Consider the following 21,421-nt stretch of genomic DNA (forward strand, 5'->3'; position numbering starts at 1 on the left):
CCATACATTGAGAGAATGTTAATGTAATGGCACCGTTTTAGAACATTTCTGGTCCTCCAACCTATTTTTTCAGTCTTGTAATTTACATGACCGATCCTGGGTGGCTTTAGAGGCTGCTTCCCTGGCACAGCTGCCTCTCTGCCTCTTCAAAATCCCACTCAGTCTAATGTAGCAGCCTGGAAGTGGCAGGAAGCAAAGCGGGGCGGGTTGGTCTCCCTACTCTCTCCCCTCTCCACTGGAGGAGCCGACCACCTCTCCAAACAGCTGCTTCATCCCGGGGACATCACGTTTAACGACTTCATGGCGATGAAAAATGCCTCATCAGCATCTTCACATTGATGGAAAGGGAATCTTAACCTGACAGAGAGTAGGCTGACCTTGAGTGAGAGCCCGGCTCTCTTAATGAGCCAATCAACAAGCATCTGCTCAGGTTTGCCGACAGCCAGTCTGAGGGCTGAGAGCGCATCTGAGGGACAAATTTACCATCAAACTAATCTAAAAAATATGATATATGCCACAGTTAATGCAGTGTTTGGTGTGAGCTTTTATCTAAAGTGTCTCATAGTACACCGAGTGCAGATGATTTTGGCATGGTTGGTCCCAGAGGGAGAGGAGCCATTTTCTGCTCAGATAAGCCTTTGGATTTAAAGAGCATGTCACAGTGATGGAGATGGAGATGAATCCAGGATGGAAAGGGGCAAAGTTCTGACTCATTGTCACAGTTTTTTCCTGAAATGAAAACTTGTGGATATGCTGATAGGGTGGAAGTTTACCAATAGTACCTGATCCAGAAATGAGAATAGGACAGGTAATTTGGATAACTTTGAGGCTATAATTGTACTAATCAAACTTTGTGAATTCCCATCTTTTGTTACAGTACAGGTCTTCTATTGTTTAAATGGGCAGTGTTAAGTATTTTCCAAGAATATAGTGCCTTTTTATAGCACATTTCAAATAACTATGTTACCTTCAGTTGTTATGAAAATGCTATATAAGTCAAATAAGACTTTTTTTTTTACTTTGCAATTCAATACATTGAAATTGGGCCTCTGTCTGTTTAAAAACTCCAGCTCTTTCTGAAACTCTGCCTTTAGGATGTCATCACAACATGGCTCCTTTAATAATGTTTTACCAGCGTCGCACTGAGAAGTAGCTTGATAATACGCTCAGCAGATGCACAATTCCACGAGTTGTTTGCTAATTGTTGCTGGTCGTCTGAAGGAGCTGAGTGGGGAAGTTGGGAGGAACCCAGCAGACAGGTTAAGGAAGAAGACATGAAGAAGTTTAAAGCAAGGTTAGGCTCTGAGACAATATGATCTGAATTTCTCAGAGAGCTCTGAACATGGAGAGCATAACAGAAAACCTTAAACTCACTCAAGACACGTAAACTCACAGATCAGGGCAAGAAGAGCATCACACAGAAAAGAGGATGGATGAACTCTAGCTTGACAACCTGTTGACAGTGTTACTATGAGTTATGCACTCCAAAAATATGGCTTTCATAAAAGAGGAGAACGGGTAAAACTATTTTCGAATGAAGTCCAATTTAAAGTTTGTAACAAGTCATGTAGGGGGCAAGAGTAAGAAGGTGTAGAAATGGAACTGTCTTACCTACTTATACAACTCTATGTGTGGCACAATAGTATTGCCACACATACTATGTTTCGCCGTTCCCACAGTGAAACATGATGGAGGAGGGGTCATGGTTTGGGAATACTTTCCTTCAGCAGGAACAGGGATGTTGGTCATAGCTGATGAAAGAATAGATGCAGATAAATGAAGGAAAACCCTACTAGAAAATTTATTTGACGGTACATAAAACTGAGTGAAAGTTTACCTTCCATGAATGGTTCACATCACTGCAGATTCATCTGCCAGAATGGTGCAGTCTAAGGACCAGGTTCTAAATCAAATTGAGAATAAATGCTTTCTGTTTGATCAAACTGAGTTCAACAAAATCTAAAAACAAACATATACAAGTTGTGATATGCAAGTTTGTGGGAAAAGCTGGAAGCAAGGTCCAGTTCAAAAATGGGAAAAATGACTGCGCCTGATAAGGCTGCGTGGAGCGTCCAGCAACACAATAACAAAGGCTGGATTTATTGGTTCTGGCTGCATTTGTGCTTACATTAAAAACACCTGGTGCTGATAACACCCACAGAAACACCCACATACATCCACACACACATACACACAATGTAGAAAGAAATAGGTCCCCACAAATATAAAAACCTGGTTCACACATCCTTATACTTCAATACAAAGTGAGGACTTTGTATTGACTTCCATTCATTTTAGTAACTGCATTTATGCCTAAACCTCTTTCTCTCTCACACACACACACACACACACACACACACACACACACACACACACACACACACACACACACACACACACACACACACACACACCCACGCCCCCCCACCCCCCCCACACACGCCCACACACAGAACAATAGCAGATGTAAGCAAATCATCCGTTGCTGGCAGATTTAACAACCTTCTGAGTGAGTCGGGGCACAGCGGCAGGGCAGGAGGATGAAGTCCAGGTCGTTGCAGGCTCCCCACACAATGCAGCCTTATCAGGGCGCTGGTGTGGAACATCTGGACCGGATGTGTGAGCTGTGGCTCGCCTACTGAACACGTTAACACGCTGATGCTTTACTAATCCACTTATGTTTATTTTTTTTCTTCTCCCGCAAAATAAAATCCAAACATTTAGCTTCCATTCATGATTTTATTACTACGGCAAAGCGAAACAGCACAACAGTTAAGTGGTTCTTAGTTGTTGTAGTGTTATCATTGATGCATACTGCCACCTACTGGTCAATCATCCCAAACATTGACAGAGTGTAAAATGAAGCTGATAAATCTATTAATGATGTTATCTATAATGACATAATAAACATGCATATGTAATCTGAGAAGTCTCAGAAATTTAACAGCAGAAAATGAACGACGTTGCTGCAGTTCCAGTAAAGGTGAGTTTATGCTCAGAGAGCTTCCTTGGACCTGAATGGTCAAATGTTTGATAAACAAAAGAAATAAAAATGACTCCACAGAAATATACTTGTTTGTAAATGCTGATACGTTTGAATGTATGCTTAACTGAAAAATTGTTTTACCAAAGAATGTTGTAAACTAATCAGATTTGAGCGTATAGGTTCTTCTGCTGCCCCCTGGTGGTCAAAAAAATAATTATTTCCAAGCATATCAATAATCAATGATAATAACAACAACTTTAAATGCTTAGGTTCTTGGATTTTCCTGTGCCTGCTTTCATCTGTTCTAAGAGCTGTATTGAGTAATACATACTGGAGGTGAAGCCACCTCAAATCAACAAAACTGTGAAAACAGAGGAACAGACGACAAAGATTCAATCTGAATTGTTTGATTTTCTATGTCTGGCTTCTGGGAAGGAAACTTGTTTTCTAAGAGTTCATTTCTTTCATCATCACAAAGGACGAACAGTGAGGGTGATGTCAGGGCCCCGCTGCGGGATGACGTAGCGCTCCTCCCTGAGCAGACGCAGCAGCAGGTCCTGGGTGTCGCTGGGCCAGCGGTAGATCCTGGTGTTCTGGAGCCAGCTGGGCACGTGTCCCTAACAGAAACAGAGGCAGCAGAAGACTCTTGAAGTCTCTTTATCTCAGCTCTACACACTCCCAACAGCTCAGTCCCCTTTTCATCCCAGCGCTCGTCTGTTTAGTATGGCTCAAACATAAAGAAGAACCAAACACATTTTAAATTAGGATGAAGACGCTATGTGGTCCAGAACAAAGACAGAGACCATCCATGCTGTTATCAGCTACAGTCCAAATTCCATTCTTTGTGGTGCTGTGGGAGTCCCCGGGTAGTGGTTTGAAAACCACATTTACTTCACTTTATTAAGTGACAGAAGAAGGGGAGGGTACTGGTCCAGTGCATCTGCAGTCCTGACATCCCTAAAGAAAGTATGTGTGGATTTTCAAAATTAAAAATAGATTTTACTTTACCATTGGTAGAATTGTACCATTAATAATTCTACCATTGGAAGATTAATTAGAGTATTTGCCCAGACAATGGGTATTCTAGGCAAATACAGTAGCAGACTTCTGCTATCTTCAACCAACCTTTTAGAAAATGATTTTATAAACCTCTAAATCATCACATTTGCAATGAATTGCCAATTGTCTGGTTCTTTTTGCCTGGCTAAGTGCTTTGAGAGGACTTTTGTTGTGAATTGATACTAAGTAAAAAGTGTCTATAATCAGAATATGCAGGCTGTGCACAGAGGTTGTTTTAAAATATACAACAGTGTTTAAATCAAAAAGGCACTAAATGTAATGTTTTCTCTGCTATGTCAGGTTAGATGGTGTCTCGGTTTTTAGAACTGTTGTCATGCAGTCAAGTCAAGTTTATTTGGCACATTTCATCAAGGCAGTTAAAAATGTGTGAACAACAGTTTTCATACGTTTTTATGAAAACTGTATGACGTTTTCATAAAAACGTCATACAGTCACCAAGTATGAAAAAAGCAATAAATGTTACATTTTGTCAAATGCCTTCATCAAAATCAGTAAACATGCAGTAAGAATCTCCTGGGTTGAATCCTAACCTGGGATCTTTCTGAGCTTATATGTTCTTCCTGTGCATTCATCGGTTCTCTTTGGGTATACCAGCTTCCTCTTATGGTCCATACAGAAACATGACTGTTGGGTCAATTGTTCACTCTGAATTGTCAATTGGTAAGAGTATGTGCGTTTCCGGTTGTCCTTTGTTTCCCTGTGTTGATCTGGCCAGTGTGTACTCTACCTCTTCAGAGTTCAGATCCTGGACTTTGTGTATAGAATTTGTAAGTTCTCCCTGTCCATGTTATTTGGTATTCAAGGTTAACTGGACAATCTAAATTTCTCATTGGTGTTCTCCTGATAGTTTGCTTTGAGTTCTTTGATGAATTGGCAACATGTCCAGGGTGCACATTGAACACTGACAACTTGATAAGGGCATTGGCTCCTCCTGACATGCAGGAGTTGTGCCGGTGTTAAAGCTGGATGGATCTTAGGAGATGTTTAATAGTCAGAAGGAACAACACAAAGATTTTTGTGAAAGTCTGTTCTTACCTTAGTTGCATTGGGAAACAGTACAGGAACCAGTCTGAAGTTTAGACAGCCTTGTTGGATGTACTCATTTTGAATCTGTGGAAGAGCAAAGGATAGATAGTGGTACACCACAACTTTCCCACAGGCTAACTAAGCTATCTATTTCTTGTTTTTTTTTTCTGTTAGGAGTATCACTGTCCAGCATGACTGGAATCAGATCCTGTGCACACCCAACTGACCTGGTTGTAAATGTACTTGGTGTGGAGGCCGTGGTCGTCGTCTCCGCCTCCCTCCACGTCCTCCTTATACTTGGGGCTGATGACCACGATGATGAGCACTGATTTCTGTCAAACACCACCGCTCTGTCAGCTTTTCGAAAGTACTGTTTGCACAGGTATTGACAGGCCATCAGACAGACTCACATCATTCAGGTAGCGATCCATCCACTTATTAATGCCCATTCTTCGGATCGGATTGTCAAAGATGTCGATCTGTGGAGATTCATGCAAGCTCAGTGTGTGAAACGTCGGATTGTCTCAAACGTTGATGGAAAGGTTAGGAGACTTACAGCTGGTTTGAAACCCTGGCTGGTCAAAAATCCGACAAAATTAATGATTTCACCAGCGGTATCCACAGAATATGTGATAAAAACATTCCCTGGAATAGAGAGGTGAGTGAAACGCCTTTTACCAGGAGAGTGTGACATATGCTATGTAAGGATGTAGCTTACTGCTCTCCTCAGGCAAGCTGATGGTCTTCCTGATCTCCCCAGTGACCGCTCCTGCACCTGCAGCAGCAGAACAACCCACGCTGACTTCACGCATCACATCAACAGGAGGTGGCGCGCACTGAGGCATTAAACCTCGAGCAACATATGGAGCTTCTTTCAGCTGAGGAGTGCTCTGTGGGGCATTCCTGCAGAGGAATACCAGACAAAATCCACCATGAAGACAAAGTGCAGAGAGTATTATATACCCAACTGCTAACTAAGTAGAAGTCCGAAAACAAACTGTTGTTGGTGGAGTGGAAGGTCCTGATCGTAACGACAGTAATTCTTCTGATGATGAGGTGCGGGATGGTGATACTGTCTGTGTACTGGAGCAGGGCCTGCAGGGTAGAATAGCAGAACAAATATGAGCCTCTTGTATATAGGCCTGTCACAATAAGCAATAAATCAATTAATCGCATAATAAATTAGAATAAACTCAGTCATTTACATTTGCATAATTTATCAATTTTCCCTTTTCTCTCTCTTGCCACGAAAAACTGGATGACAACAGTCGGTGCTTTGATTTCAACTATTCCTTTTTTTGAAGAATAACTTTGTTCACAGAGTCTTCATAATTTATTTTGTTTTGTTTTTTTAATTTTAGATATTTAAAGAGTTCCAGTGTTAAGTGTTTGTTCAAATTTACAGTTTATTGTTCTTTTAGAATGAGTTGTTGCATTATTATGCCATTAACATTATGCTACTTGAAAATGGTCTCAAATGAACAATGTTATTGTTTATCGCAATAACGTCTGGGACAATTTATCGTCCAGAAAAATCTGTTATCGTGACAGGCCTCCTTGTGTAGACAGTGTGTATTTCAGCCACAACAAAAGAACCTTTCACACAAACACAAAACTGTTTATCACAGATGGTAAACTTTTGAAAGCTGATACCAGATGTGTTCAGTAACCTTGAATTCATTTCTAGAGCAACGCAGAAGTGGCTGAATTACATGACAGACCATATAAATCTATCTCAACGTGGGTCTTCACTGAGAGTCTTTGTGTTTCATGATATGTTATCAAATTAACATCATCGATATCGAATTACATATGGGTAAATCGAGAACACGAGTTACTTTGGAAGGCACAGTATGCGTTGCCTTTTCCCAGACTTAATTTTCTTACTTACCTAAAAGGTTAATTATTCAAAATAAAGGATTGGAAAGAGGTGTAAACAAAAGGTTCTTCAGTAAATACAAGTGCACTGTGTTTACCCTTACTGTTAGAGTGGACATTATGTTGAATATACAGCAGTTCCACTGACCTGGCATACGTGGTTGGTGTTGTGGCACATTGTGGTGAACCCAGTTCATGTTTGACATGAGTGGTAATGGAGGCTCCAAGGATTCTGCTTCTTCAAAAGAACAGCCCAAGCCCCAGTCTGAAGGGCCTGTGAGGCCCTTCCTCTGACCATTCATGGGGTCCCGTTCGTAAAATGGCTGGCGCTCTCTGACAGGAGGACCTGGGTGAGCCGCATGTTGGGGCATAAAGCGAGGATCAGCACAAGCCTGAGAAGCTGCTCTTCCTTCATACTGGCACAGTCCCTCAGGGAGCCTAGAGGGGCCCACCCCACTCACTTCCCTATCACAGCCATGCTTCTCAACTTTCCTGATCCTCTCTTCATGTCCGCCACACTGGTCACAAGGAGGAAAAGAGACCAAGTCAATACCGGAGACTGTCATCTGCTCATCCGTCTCAACAGGAATGCTCCGATGAGAGCAAGGACCTAAGAGAACAAGCCAAACGGAAAATAAGTTTTCAGTTTACAGGGAATTACTTTCTGATCAACAAGACAGATCTTCCTCAGACACAACAAGACTGAGGAAGAAAGTGTTGCCTACCTTTGTGACTGTCCATTTTCTTCACAGGAAGCTACTTTAGGGGAAAGGAGAACAACATTTCAGCAATCAAAGAAAACAGAACACCCATCATACCTTTCTACCCAACACAGAGAGACAAACACAGAAAGTTGCTTAAGAACTGCCGTGACAGTTTTTCTGCTTACCCAGAGTCAAGATCAACAAACAGAAACTGCTGCTACTACTGAAAATATCACAGAACGTGGAAAAGCCTATCCCAGGAGCACCTTTACTAGGTTATTAATCATTGTCACTGAAGTGTGTGAAGCAACAACTCTACCTGTTCAGGCTGGCTGGAATGTAATGCGATCACACAGAAACTAGTACAAAGGTGAGAAATACTGATTTGAAGCTAAGGCAGGTGCTTCTCCCAAAGAAGAAGAAAATTTCACAAGTTCTCGTGTTCAGGACTACAAAACAAGAACAAAAAAGAACAAAGCCAAATGTGATCTTACCCACCTTAACTCCAGTCTTCCGATTCCTCAACTACTGAGCAGACCTGTTCTGAAGCAAACAGGAAACATTCCTTCTTCCTGGTTTATGTAAAGTTTTTCAGTCTCGTGACCCATTTATGCAAATGGCATTGGGCAATAAGTCCAGTACTGCCCATCAGGTTGTTTCTACAGCTACACTGTCAGGTGTAACTGTTTACACCAAAAAGTTTCACCTGATATTTAAACAGAAAAGAACAATTTAATAAAAACCAAACAAAAAAAACATACTTTTAAAACAACTTATTGGATATATCTTTCTCAGTGATACATTCAAAGAGAGTTTATTTTACTTCAACCTTCACTAAAAATATAAAAGTTTTACCGTATTAGAAAGATTAAAACAAAGTGCACAACATAAACTAACTGCTTTGGTTCAAAAAACAAACTTGCCAGTCAGCTTAGAGTTCGTCAACAACAATTTAAAAACAGGTTTACCTTAATAAGAATAATTTATGATTCTACTCCTGTCACACTGAGGCTGTGTGTCAGCCTCAGGAAAATAACTCACACAAGGCCTTCCTGAAGTTCACTGACTATTTACATTCTTGCAACACATGCTGCCGTTTTGAAGAGTTAGGAAATCTAAGCTTAAGGAGATTTTGAGGAACATTAAGAGCTGGCTTGTCTTTGAAGTAGGTATTGTAATGTTAAAAGCAGAATCAGCCAGAACCCAAAACGCAGCCACAACAAGAGGATGTTTCACCAAAGGTTTTATTACAAAAGTAATTGGTGTAGAAGGGTGTGGTCACACTGGTGGAGTCAGGGATGGGGGATCCACAGAGGTCAGGAGTCCAGCCAGGGGCAGGTAGGGTAAATGGACAAGGGGAGATCTGGGGGGGGCTCAGGGGACAAGCAGACGACAGGGACAAAATCCACCAACCAGAAGCTGAGTCTTGAAACGGTCCGGGGTCATGCACAGGAGGGTCTCAGGCAATAAAAATCCAGAAGGCAGGAGGCAGGGTCAGAGACAGGCAGGGTTCAGCAACAGGACTTTCAACAGCAGAAGGATTAGGCAAAACTCTGTGGTCAAAAACAGGCAGGACCACAAACCAGAAAACTCTTTGGAACATGGGACAACAAGGCTTGAAAGCTGTGACAGTGGCAACAGACGATCTTGCACTGAGCTGGTGACGAGCAGCTGTTTAAATAGGAACCAGCTCAGTGCAGGTGAGGGCAATGAGCAATCAGCACAGCTAAGGCAGAGCTGAAGGGCTGGAAACATGACAGGTATGTGGCCTTTTGCATGAGCCTGTTTTCAGCAGGGTGGAAATTACAGTATTCTGCTGTGTCAGAACTGGGTTCGTTACTCTTTATGGCCTTATCTTCAAGTTTAATAATATAATATAATTATAATATAGGCTCAGCTGACCATGTGGGAATAAAATACTATTCTGAGGCCTCCGAAATAGTCTGAAAATTGTAAATAAAATGAATAAGGCATTAAGCCACAGTTTGAAATTTCAGGCTTTCTGGTGAATAAAGCATTTTGATAACTTTGTGTGAGATTAAATGATGTTATCATTTGGATCTTTGCTGCAATGTTTGAGTCACAGTTTTGATGTGTGAGGGATGTAATACCTGTGTAGTGGTATTTTCTTTTGTATATATCCAGATAATCTATGACAGATTTGCAGTCGTCCTATGGTGATCAGATTGTATATGCTGTAGCATTAAATGCAAAAGTAGATGATGATATTTCCAGTGGCTTCATGTTAACTTAAGCTAAAGACTGGTATATGGGCATCAGATGTGACATTGGGTTCATGATTACCACATGAGCCAGACTGCAATGGAGCTTCTGGAATTGGTCAAATATTCCGGCACATCAGAGTTGCAGCTCTTACATAACACGTATGACACATGTACATCACTCTGATACGGACATGTAACAGACATGACTGACTGTAAGAGTTACTCCATTTAATCAAATAAGCATTTGATTATTTGAATCAAATGACTAAAACACAAGACAGTCTCACGTTATTCTTTCCAGATGCTTCACTGTATCTAGGATACCAATTCTTGAAAATGAAAATGAAAGAGATTTTTAAATTAATTTAACTCGTTGTGATCTGACCACACAGGTGTGTTCATTGAACCTTATTTACCAGTTTGCCAGATTGTAAGCTGGTCTGTTAATATGACAAAAGAAGCAAGATTGTAACCACATGGAAGAGTAACAAACTCTGTGACCACACAGCAGAACTCAAACATAAGATATACACACGTTAAGACGTTACAGGACTTGCTGTTTCACAAAACCCTCTTCCTATCCTCATTTATAGATCCACCAGACACATCATTTTCAGTCTACTGGCATACAGTCCACAGTAAGATGGTAAGATCAGTGTGACAGCAACTACAGTTTCTATATCATGGATAACTGTGCTTTTCATAAAAGGAAATATTTTTATTTTGGTCCTGTCTGTAAGTATGAGAAAAACGGAGCAGGATTCTTATGCCGACCAGCAGTGGGCAGCAACAGTACTGTGGTATTTTGTGTTATTATAACAATTTTTAAATATCTAACTTTTACAAACTATATATATATATATTTTTTACATATTTGATAAAGCTGTCACCATGTCATGACAGTATAATATGCAACACATAATCAATGAAAAAAAAAAATAAAGCAGAAATACACCACTCTCAATCAGAGCAAGAAGGAGGACATAAGCACTGGCAATCACCCTAGTGTATGCGCTACTAACACTCTCCCCCTTGCTCTATGGCTACAGCTAGTCCCCTCACCAGAGCCTGTTGTGAATGCTCAGACTAGATGATGATGGATAAACAGTTTTCCTGGAATGGTGAGTTTTTTCTGCCATTTACACAGCTGCAGAGAATACATGAGCGTGATTGACAGCGTGACAGCATTAAGACCCTCCTCCTGGCTCTGATTGGTTGTTTCTGATCAAGCTGTGCATGTCTGCAGAAGGCTGTAGAACCATATGGAGGAGCTCAATTTTTTCACATCTGTCTTGTGTTACACTACTGTGACATGTTGACAGTTTTAACAAATATGTAAAAACTCATATTGTTTATAAAAGTTACATACTGCAGCTTTAAAATATATGACAGAAATGTTTAAACTTTAAAATTGTAACATGTTAAAACTTTTGTATGCCTTCATACTGGTAACTGGCCCGTTTTAAGATGAATGGAAATTTCAACTTGGACAAAATGAAGTGACTGAAACCACGTTTTATTCAGCAACAAGACAATCTCCAGTTCCTTTTATTATGTTCAATGATCTACGGAAGAGCCTGAATAAACTCTTAACAACACACAGGTTAACAGTTTTAGCCATGCCAGATGTTACTATCAGAAATATTTCAGCTCACAGGGTTTCAAAGTGTGGGAGAGCTAGCGCCCTCTCAGAGAGCGAAGCTAACAGCTCCCCCCCCCAAACAATAAACTTTCTGCTGTTTGTATTCTAGATGCTCCAGGTTCCATTTGATGTTGTTGGGCACCACACAATGTTAAAAGCACTAAAAGTAGGAACTACTCTGATGTGACTGTAGTTCATTTAGCTTCCTGTAACAAAAAACAAACTCACTGCAGCAGTGGAGCATCTTCAGATCCCAGACATCAAAATCCCAACTTCACATAATTATCGTCATACTTCCTCCTTCATTTTTGCTTGGCCCAGACTGTGTCTCCTTAGTTATGATACTTCAGGTACTAAAAATTGTTTCATTTTTCTTCTGGTGTAGGCTTGGCGAAGTTGGCTAAATGCTTGCAGTTACTTTTTCTGGTTTATTTATTTTCCTCAAGTCCCTAAAGAACTCTCCCTCTCCTCTTACTTTCCCTTCATGCAGCGAGGCGTGCCCTACACTTTGAAAAGCCCTGCTTTAGCATATTATGCTAATATTTTCAAACTATAACTACACATAAAAACAGTGAAGTTAAACATATATGTTGTCATACACTTCAGACTGATTAAAGAAATTACCACCTGATCGAACAGTGAAGGCATCTACAAGACAAATGATTTGATTTGGACATAATTTGGTACATATGTAGACCAAGGATGGAGTATAGAAAGCCAGGATTAGAAAAGTACACCCGTTTGGAGGTTAATGCAACTTTCAACATTTTTCAGAAGTTGGAGGTTACATGTCTAGAACAAGAATCGGAGGGCAGAAAGAGGCAGCCAAAGACTCCAACAGTCAGTAAAAATCACACTGCTGGACTCAGTGTGATTTTCAGACGGTGCCACATGCTTGTTTGAGACTTCAATACTAGCACTTGACAAAGTTGGAAGATATTAGGAATGTGGGTCTACATGATGTCAGGACGCGGTGTTCAATAGCCTAGCATGTTGGATGCACAAGCAACATGGTGGCTCGATGTTGGAGCCAATGTTTGAGCTCATCCAGAAATATTAAGCAAATCTGCATTGCGCTGTAAGTCATTACATTTTTGGCATTACCTGGTACAGGCATCCTCAGGGCAACCCAAAGTGTAACCCCATCAAACTTTGTCAGGTGTTAACGAAGCATGCTCAGTGTCTGGTGGCCTTTACTCACTGTTTCACAGTCAGTCGGTCTCTCTAGCAACTGTCTGGCTATCATAATCCCATTGTGATACAACCATTCATCTTGTCTTGGGTCTACTAGATGTCCAAGCGTCTTGTAATTTAAGTTATTGCGTTATAGGACAAGATTGGAGGACTGGATAAAAACCATGTTAGCATACTAATGGTAGCATCATAGATATCGAGTCTATGAAGGCCAAAATTCAATGGAATTAAGTTCTATTCTATTCTGTCTGTTTCAGACTGGTTAACACCACAGTCACAGGGCTGCTGGATAGTGACGCCTTATGATTTACAACAGAGAAAACTTTCATTGTAGTGTGGTTCAGGAGAGTACTCAGCTCGCGGGCCTTTGCCTTGCAGGTCATAGCCTGTACCAGCTCCTGTCTGAAGCGGTGGCTGACCATGCAGTAGAGCAGGAAGTTGGTGGTAGAGTTGAGGTTCTGGAGCATGTTAGCTACGTCCCCGGCTACGTTGATTGGAATGCTGTAGTCGTTCCTGTTGAAGCTTTCATCATTGTACCTGGTCCTCAGGATGCAATATGTGACAAAGCGAGGAAGACTAAGCACGACAAAGGCCACAGAGACAGTCCCCAGGATGAAAATGGTTCTTGTCAGTGTACCTCTGGTGTTCCTTCCATACATGATGCGCCGTTCCTCCTTAGTGAAGAGGTTGCTGGCCCGGCACAGATGGTACCCAATGAGGTAGTTGAAGATGATGACCAGCACAATGGGGATTCCTCCAGAGAGGAAGGTAGCTATCCAGACTATAACTGTAGAATAGGTGTGATTGCGATATCGACAGCGAGGGAGTGTCATGTTCTCTCCATGCACGGTTAGGTTTACAGGTGTGACAATGTTGATCCAACCCATTGGCACTGACACCAGGTGGGACAGCAGCACTATAGCTGTGCAGAACATTTTAGTGTCCCATGTTTGAGAAAAATTCTGTTTGGAAGCCGTGCTTCTGAGGACAAGGTAGCGTTCAATGGTGAACACCACCACAATCCAAGAGGAGCTGTAGAGGGAGCCATACTGTAGGAATCCAAGAATACCACACCATGGGTTGGAGTGCCAGAAGGGCTGCACAGTCCAAAAGGTCAGAGTCAGGTCCAGAAGTATAACCCACACTACGTAGAAGGTGTCCACAATGGCCAGACAGCTCAGGTAAACGATGGCCGTGTTGGACATCCCACATTTACGAAAACAGATCATATAGAACGTAAAGAGGTTTGCTGGAAGAAAACACAAAACCAAAAAGCCGTGTTGTTTACCTCAGCTCATCAATGCCCTTTATTTTATTTCTGGAATTCTGTTGACCCTGTATTCAAAAGCAGATTGTTTTTTACTTTAAATGAATAATTCTTAAAATGGTTTTCAGGTTATTCTTTTCAATTTATATTTCTTGTTTTGACGCTATAACATTCTACAGCAATAACCTTGTAAATATTAGTTATAAATAATCTGTTTATGTCTGCAGTTAGAACAAAGTAATGTAGAGAGTAACATAATGTAAACTATTAGCTGGCAGTTATTCATATACTTCAAGCGTTTATTTTTTAAATGTTTTATTTAGCTGATCATAACTCAGTTAATGAAAATCCCCAAATTCCAACTTCCAATGAACAAACAATAAAATAATAAAATAGAATATTACATAATAAAAAAACCTTAACTGTCAAAACTCAAATTTCAGTTTGAATTTTAGCAACTATACGTCCCTTAACAGTCAGTTTCAGTTAAAGGGCCATCATGACACAATTAGCAACTGACTTGCATATCATTGACATGTAAGTCAATGGCATGAAATTATATTTATTCCCCATTTGAATTATTCTTCTGCTTAATACGATGCAATACTTTTCTTACAACAAGACAACTTAAATCATTATGGAATAATCACATTTTCTGTGGAACTGAAGTTTGAGTTTTGTTATCTATAAGCCACGATCATCAGATTAAAAAGAAGTAAACATTTGAAACACACCGCTCTGTGTGTAATAAATCTATAGGCTTTCAGAAATGACGACAAACCTGGAATACCCACGATGCAAAGCAACGGGTAGTAGATTTTCTGCATGGTGACAAACACAGAGATGCTGGCTCCCTCCATGATTCATCCACTTCATACAGTAATCCCTGCAATAAAGCCAGTAAGAATAAATGAACTACATACAGTCATATTACTGAAAAATTTAAATGCTAAATTTATGAACATAATCACGGGCTCTTACTGAGCCGTAATCTAAGACACTGTATATTCTTATGAATTGAAAGAATATTTAGCTGATGACTCATATGTAGTTTTGTAAATATGCTGATATTCTACTGTTAATTTCATCTGTCAGTGACTAATGAGGAGGAAGCAGTGGAGTAAATTCTCCTAGCAGATATTTTTGGCTGCTCTACCTGGGAATTTGATCACCTGGCTTTGTAACACAAAAACAGTAGAAAAATAGTCAAATAATACCGTTATTGTCACCTTAACCAAAGCTGGCTGATCAACCAAAAACAACATTCCTACTTTTTAATCTCTAATTGTTTTAAATCAGTCAAACCTGTTGGATCTCAGGCGGTGCTCCGTCTAGCTAAGCTCCTGCCATAAACGAGTCTTGCACAAAAGGTACAGCCAGGCTGACTATGGCTCCATATGGACCAGGCTTTGCTAAACAGAAGGAGGGATCTAACAGACTGAAGAAGGAGGGATTCATTCTCTTTATGAAATGTGAATGGAGGAGAATGTTCCTAAACTGATCCTCACCTGATGCTAATGACCATGGAGACAGAATGGTAGAGTGAGCCATGTGTTTATGGTGGAGGTTTTATTTGATACTGTGAGTCTGATGGATCCAGAGATTCTGGGGAGCTAGCCATATTTTTCCCAGGATACAGAAGGAAATGTTGCCACCTTCTTAAAATAACAGCCTAAGTATTTTTATTTATTTATTTTTTTTTTACCAAAAATGATTTTGGGGGAAAAAATCACCAATTTTTTTCTTGTCTAAAGATGATATTGGCAAAAAAGAAAAAAAAAATCACTTTGATATATATAGCACTATTGAAAACTATCCATCAATTATCTTCATCTTATCTTTGGTCGGGTTGCCAGGGCAGCAGTCTGAGCTGAGAGACCCAGACTCTCCCATACCTCTGGGCCAGCTCCATCGTCCCTCCAGGGTGACCTGGGTCTTGCTCTGGGTCTGTTCCAGGTGGGATGTACCTTAAACACCTCACCAGGGAGGCGTCCATGCAGCAGGCTAACAAGATGCCTCAGCCACCTCAACTGGCTCCTCTCGATGTGGAGAAGCAGCAGCTCTACTCCTGTTCCTCCTGCTGACTGAGCTTCTCATCCTAACTCTAAGGGAGAGCCCAGACACCCAGCAGAAAGCTCATTGTATCTGCAGTCTTGTTCTGTGATGACCCAGAGCTCGTAGCCATAGATGAGGGTAGAACACAGATTGACCGAATGGAGAGATTCACTTTTTGACTCAGCTCTCTCGTCTCCACCACAGACCGCTACAGCACTTGGAGCAACAATCCGCCTGCCTATCTACCGCTCTATGTTTTCCATAATTTATGAACAAGACCCAGACATACATAAACTCCTCCACTTGGGGTAGGACTTCTTCCAGAACCTGAAGAAGGAATTCTACCTTTTTCTGGCTCGAGACCACGGTCTCAGATTTAGAAACACAGATTCTGGTCACTTGACACTTGGCTGAAAACTATATCAGCGAAAGTTGTGAATCATAATCATCTGCACATCTGCAAAGAGACGTGCTCCTAAAGCCACCAAAGTGGGCTCCCTCAACTCCCTGTCTGTACCTAGAAATCTGTGGCAAAGAGCAATGTTGGTGGAGTCCAACTCTCATGATGGCCTGGTACCCCATGCTCCTGGTGGACCCCCACAGGATTACACAGGAAATGATTACTTCTCCTTAAGCTATTGGTCAGAGGAGGGCTGGCCAGGTTGAGAAAGACAAGCAAGTTGGAAACACATTGATTGGCCACTCTTGATTACATAGTGTGTTTCAACCAGAGAGCCTGATTCCCTGTTGCTTGGGAAACTTTGACTTTGGAATAGATACTGGAACAAGGTGTAAAGACGGCGCCGGTCAACAGGCTGTCAAACAAGGTCAAACAGTGCAGGAGGGAACCAGCATGCCTGACGAGTGGCAAAGCAGGGAAAATTTCCATTTTCTTTTATGACTCCTACAGCTTCAACACAGAAGCTTGGAGATTTATGCTAAATCATCGATATCATTTTCAAATAACTTGTATTTTGTTTTGACAAGAAACAAAACTGGTAGAAAGCCAAACCCAAGCAGTTCTGCAACAGTACCCAGGTAACAGGGTTGTCACTTAGCACATTCTGACCCTTCACACACATGGAAAATATCCTCATGGTGCATGTAGATAAGTGAGAGCAGGCTGTTATTCCACATGAATGGTGTTCTCAAACCATTGCATGAACGGTTTTATGACCCTTAAAGTGTTAAAATGCCTGCTTGCCTGATGACACTTATCTTTTAAATGAAGGATTTTATGTTACTAATTGAGAAATACAGAAAAGTCCCTTTAAGGACTCCATGATTATTAGTTTAGATGATTAATTGCTGTGATCGCAGGGTGTTTGAGGTTTGGGTTCAGGGTTAGAATAGTTTTGAGGTTTTTATTATGGTTTAGTTTTATTTCATTTTGACTTTTTGTTTGTCTAATTATCTTAGTTTTAGTTCATTTTAGAGTGTGTCAGTTATTAAATATTGTTTAGTTTTTTGTAGTTATAGTAGTTTTAGTTTAATCATACTTTGGTTAAATTTTAGCTGCAGAATTAGAAAAGGTTAAAGTATTACAATGTGATTATGTTTACAATAATTGGGTAATGAACAAGTAACAAAGAATAACAGTTTCAAAAAATGTATTTAGTTATTATTGAACAGCTGTTTTGAAAATGTGTGTGAGGGGAAAAGACTGCAGACTGATCAGAAAAGACTGTCAGCTTTTAATCTAAAGAAAGTTTAAGAAGATTCTCTGTCTGGTCATTTAGCAAAGCCAAATTATTTTGGTCATCCTTACTGAAATAAATTTGAGAAAGTTTAGTCCAATTTCATCTGAAATCATTTTGTTTTTATCCAGTATGTGCACAGATGTGGTTTCAGATGTAATTCCAGTCAGAAATGAGTCTCAGGAAGAGTGTAAAATGTTTATTCGTCTTTTCTGAATTTCAAACGCCAAAAAAAGAGAAAAGAAAAAAAAAATCACCGAATTAACAAAACAAGAAATGTTAAAAAATGGAAAGGTCAGATACAAAGGAGTGAGGTCAGCCACACTTATAAATCATTCAGCTGTACAACTGAAGATAAAAACAGAGGACTATTCAGCGTCTCTGGGCTGAATCCTCATTTCTACTGGTTCCACATTCAGACTTCCTCACACTTTACCTGAATTGGTCCCCGAGTTTTCCCGACTCAACATTACAACCACGTCTTTAAAGAACCACCTGGAACAAAGACTCTGAATAATACAAGGAGAGCAGAAAGAAGTAACTCAGCAGGTGAACTGGTCTGGGCTCAGCAGCTGGAGAAGATGGGACATCTCTCCCAGCTGTACCAAAAGAAGAAGAAGAAAAAAAAGAACACTTAAATAAGAAGAAGAACATGTGCAGACTCCTCTTTGCTCACACATGGTCCAAAGAGCAGAAAGAGAAGAAGCAGCACGGCCGAGCTGTGATTGGTAGAAACATAATCATCATTAAGGAGCGCACAGAACTTCTTGAAGCTCTGTGCGCTTCTACAAGAAAAAAAAAAATCAAAATACAAATAGGGATGAAGTACAAAGATTAGGCCCACTCAAAAAAATTGAAATAAAAAATTCTGACTTTAACCTCAAAATTCTGACTTTTTTCCTCAGAATTTCCATTTTAATCTAAAAAAAGTCAGAATGTTTTATTTTTTTATTTTTTCCACCGGCCCTAAATCCTCTTCTGTAATGAGGCCATGATTTACGGGAGGATTTTTTTCTTTCCAGACAGAAAAAAAATAGAATGAGGCATCAGATTTAATCTTAAAAAATAACACTGGAGCTTCTGCCTGATCCATGCGCTGCTCGCTGCTCCTCTCCCTGCTGTTTTTCTTTTCATAATTATTTTTGTGCAGGAGAAAATAAAATCTGGAACAGAGGCAGACAAACTAAAACAAGCTTTTCTTATTTACAGAGAATACAGGTTATTTCTTTGCATGAGCGCTCCCCTCTACTCAACCCCCTCACCTCCCACGTCCCACTTCAGTTTGTGAGCCTTCATCTGCCGGGTTCAGACACCCGGGGAGTCAGAGAGTCGGGTTTTTGTTTTGTTTTTTTTGCAGGAAGGAAAATCTGAGAGGCTCGAGTTGAGCTGAGGAAGCTGAACAGATCCCTGGAACTAGAAGCCTGGCTGCTCCACAGTCTGTTGGGTTTTCTTATCTAAACACAGCACTTCTGGAGTCAGCCCCGCCCCCAGCAGCAGTTCCACCTGAGCCCTGAAGGGCCGCAGGGTTGGAGGGGGAGGACATGGGGACAGCGGGTGTTTTTTTTTGTGTTTTTTTTGGGTGGGGACTGCGGGTGTTTAGAGGTTATCCCCAGGCTGGTACTGAGGCTCGGTGGCTGTGAAGTAGTCCTCCAAGAAGGCCTGCAGGTACTCGAAGGTGGGCCTCTCCTCGGCGTCCTTCTTCCAGCACTGCAGCATGAGCTCGTGCAGCGAGCTGGGGCAGTCCTGGGGGCACGGCATCCGGTAGCCCCGCTCCACCTGCTCCAGAACCTCACGGTTGTTCATGCCTGGGGAGCCAAACGAGAGCAGAGTGAGGCCAGACAAGGCTCCTGAGCTGATCCACATGTTAAGGCCGTTCAAACGGGCCGTTATCAGGTCTCCCGGGCAACCCGATTGCGTGAGCAAACACCCAGTCAGCAGTAAAACACACTAACATTCTCTGAATCCTGCAGATCAGGTGTTCAGAGGAGCAATATGATAGAAAGACATGAGGGAATATGAATCTGTGGTGTTGCAGAACTCGGTGTTCCTCTGCAAACTAGAGATGAACTGATCCACTGTTTCACTACCGATACAGATACAGATATCGGAGGTTTAGTATCAGCCGATACGACACAGAAAAACAGCTGAACTGACTGAAAATGTTTCTTTTTTTACATACATAAATACATAAATGTACTCAATTTCATTTATTTGATAACTGCACCAGCACAGCACACTGACACACACCAACAGCTTCACCAGTTTGGTCAAACATGTAAAAACAACTTTAATTTGTTCAGTCAGTGGAATTACAGCAGCCAACGGAAAATTCTATTTTCACTGATGGTCCAGAGCAGGGCACATCAAGGAGCAACACAACACACCTGTAGCTAATTATTAAGAATGTTCTCATTTAAAGGGACAGTGCACATTAATCAGTTTGACTGGAATGGCTTTGATTTGCCTGGGAAGATCTATGAATGGCGCCATGTCTGAGCTGATGTGCTAATTATTGTGGTGCTAACTACTGTTAGCATACCAGTCGATAGCAACACTCTCCATTATATGAGGGGCGTGGCCGAACCAGGACAAAAAAGAATTAGGGAGGAACCCCAAACCAACCAACAATAATAAAAAATATGTATTTGTTTTATTGATTGGACTTCACATTTATGTCCTGTGTGAGGGGTGGCCATGGCCCCCTGTGGGCCCCCTGAGGGAACCCTCTGTGTTTAGATTTAGATTATTCTTGTTTTTTCTGACTGGAAACGATAATAATTGAGTTGCATCAACATGTAGAACTCTGTGTAGAACTCTGTGTAGAACCGGACCTGCAGGGCTAGTCGGGTTCTACTGAATGATGGCTGGGTGTTTCATCACGTATCATCAGAGCCTCCTAATGAGCCAGTAGCTGTGTGTGCTAACCTTCATCACCTCAGCCTGTGGAACAGTCAGTCACACAACATTATCCAGACAAACATGACACCCCCCTCCCACAGACCTCCCAGAACCCCCAGGCCCACCAACCAACCCAGTCATCCAACCTTCCACCTCCCAGCTTGATTGACACTCAGCCAACCTCAGGACAGACTGTGCCATCTCCTCCTCTCTGTTGGACATGAGGTCATCTCAGAGGCCAGCGGCGCCAATTAGCCGTTATCTCCCCGTCTTCCTCTGGCACCGAGACAAAGGTTAGCCAGGCTGAAAGGAAGCTTTTACTCCCATAAAGAGCAGGAAGGGCCAGATGGACCAGTGTGTGCTTTAGAACCAGCTCTGTGTTCTGAACAGGACAGGCTTGTCCTTCATCACCACAGATCAGTGAAGGCGGCGCGGCAGGCTGAGAGTTCTCACCTGGGTACGGCACGCGGCCCTTTGTCACCAGCTCCGTCAGCAGGATGCCGAACGACCAAACGTCTGACTTGATGGTGAAGCGGCCGTACAGCGCCGCCTCCGGGGCCGTCCACTTGATGGGAAACTTTGCTCCTGAAAACAAAACAAAAACCCAACAGATCATATAAAATCGTTTTCACACAGAACTATCTTCCATCCCTTCAACCAACACGCTCCGATATGAGCAGCCGACACCAACTTTGACACAACTATTGCTGGAGAACTCCACAAATCTGACCTATAGGGAAGTAAGAAAGTCATTACTGAAGCAAAACTG

General features: G+C 41.5%; 3 protein-coding genes across 12 annotated transcripts in view; all 3 read right to left on the reverse strand.

The window, feature by feature from the left end:
* Positions 1 to 2,725: 2,725 nt before the first annotated feature.
* On the reverse strand, positions 2,726 to 8,259 carry traf3ip2 (TRAF3 interacting protein 2). 6 transcript variants are annotated; one of them, XM_023347243.1, is made up of 10 exons: positions 8,173 to 8,250; positions 7,696 to 7,726; positions 7,119 to 7,580; positions 6,091 to 6,187; positions 5,811 to 5,995; positions 5,649 to 5,737; positions 5,503 to 5,571; positions 5,320 to 5,424; positions 5,102 to 5,176; positions 2,726 to 3,603 (listed from the first exon to the last, which is right to left on the reverse strand). In XM_023347243.1, exons 2-10 carry the CDS (start codon positions 7,709 to 7,711, stop codon positions 3,457 to 3,459), a joined length of 1,245 nt encoding a protein of 414 aa, XP_023203011.1. In that variant the 5' UTR covers positions 7,712 to 7,726; positions 8,173 to 8,250; the 3' UTR covers positions 2,726 to 3,456. The 6 variants fall into 6 exon arrangements, with proteins under 6 accessions (XP_023203011.1, XP_023203010.1, XP_023203014.1 ...); XM_023347242.1 differs by having other exon boundaries at positions 7,696 to 7,729; XM_023347246.1 differs by having other exon boundaries at positions 7,119 to 7,488; positions 8,173 to 8,228.
* A 3,020-nt stretch (positions 8,260 to 11,279) lies between these two features.
* On the reverse strand, positions 11,280 to 15,643 carry LOC106699830 (probable G-protein coupled receptor 139). 2 transcript variants are annotated; one of them, XM_023348088.1, is made up of 3 exons: positions 15,308 to 15,643; positions 14,784 to 14,888; positions 11,280 to 13,984 (listed from the first exon to the last, which is right to left on the reverse strand). In XM_023348088.1, exons 2-3 carry the CDS (start codon positions 14,860 to 14,862, stop codon positions 12,975 to 12,977), a joined length of 1,089 nt encoding a protein of 362 aa, XP_023203856.1. In that variant the 5' UTR covers positions 14,863 to 14,888; positions 15,308 to 15,643; the 3' UTR covers positions 11,280 to 12,974. The 2 variants fall into 2 exon arrangements, with proteins under 2 accessions (XP_023203856.1, XP_014326884.1); XM_014471398.2 differs by lacking the exon at positions 15,308 to 15,643 and having other exon boundaries at positions 14,784 to 14,903.
* A 2,695-nt stretch (positions 15,644 to 18,338) lies between these two features.
* LOC102237794 (tyrosine-protein kinase Fyn) overlaps positions 18,339 to 21,421 on the reverse strand; it is a 74,083-nt gene continuing 71,000 nt past the window's right edge. For all 4 annotated transcript variants that reach the window (XM_023347652.1, XM_023347650.1, XM_005806021.3 and 1 more), the window contains 2 exons: positions 21,106 to 21,237; positions 18,339 to 19,559 (listed from right to left, as the gene is read on the reverse strand). In XM_023347652.1, the coding sequence (XP_023203420.1) occupies positions 19,351 to 19,559; positions 21,106 to 21,237 (341 nt within the window). In that variant the 3' untranslated portion in view covers positions 18,339 to 19,350. The remainder of the gene's footprint in view (positions 19,560 to 21,105; positions 21,238 to 21,421) is intronic.

This window comes from Xiphophorus maculatus, chromosome 15 (genome assembly GCF_002775205.1).
Source record: "Xiphophorus maculatus strain JP 163 A chromosome 15, X_maculatus-5.0-male, whole genome shotgun sequence".
Lineage (NCBI taxonomy): Eukaryota > Metazoa > Chordata > Actinopteri > Cyprinodontiformes > Poeciliidae > Xiphophorus > Xiphophorus maculatus.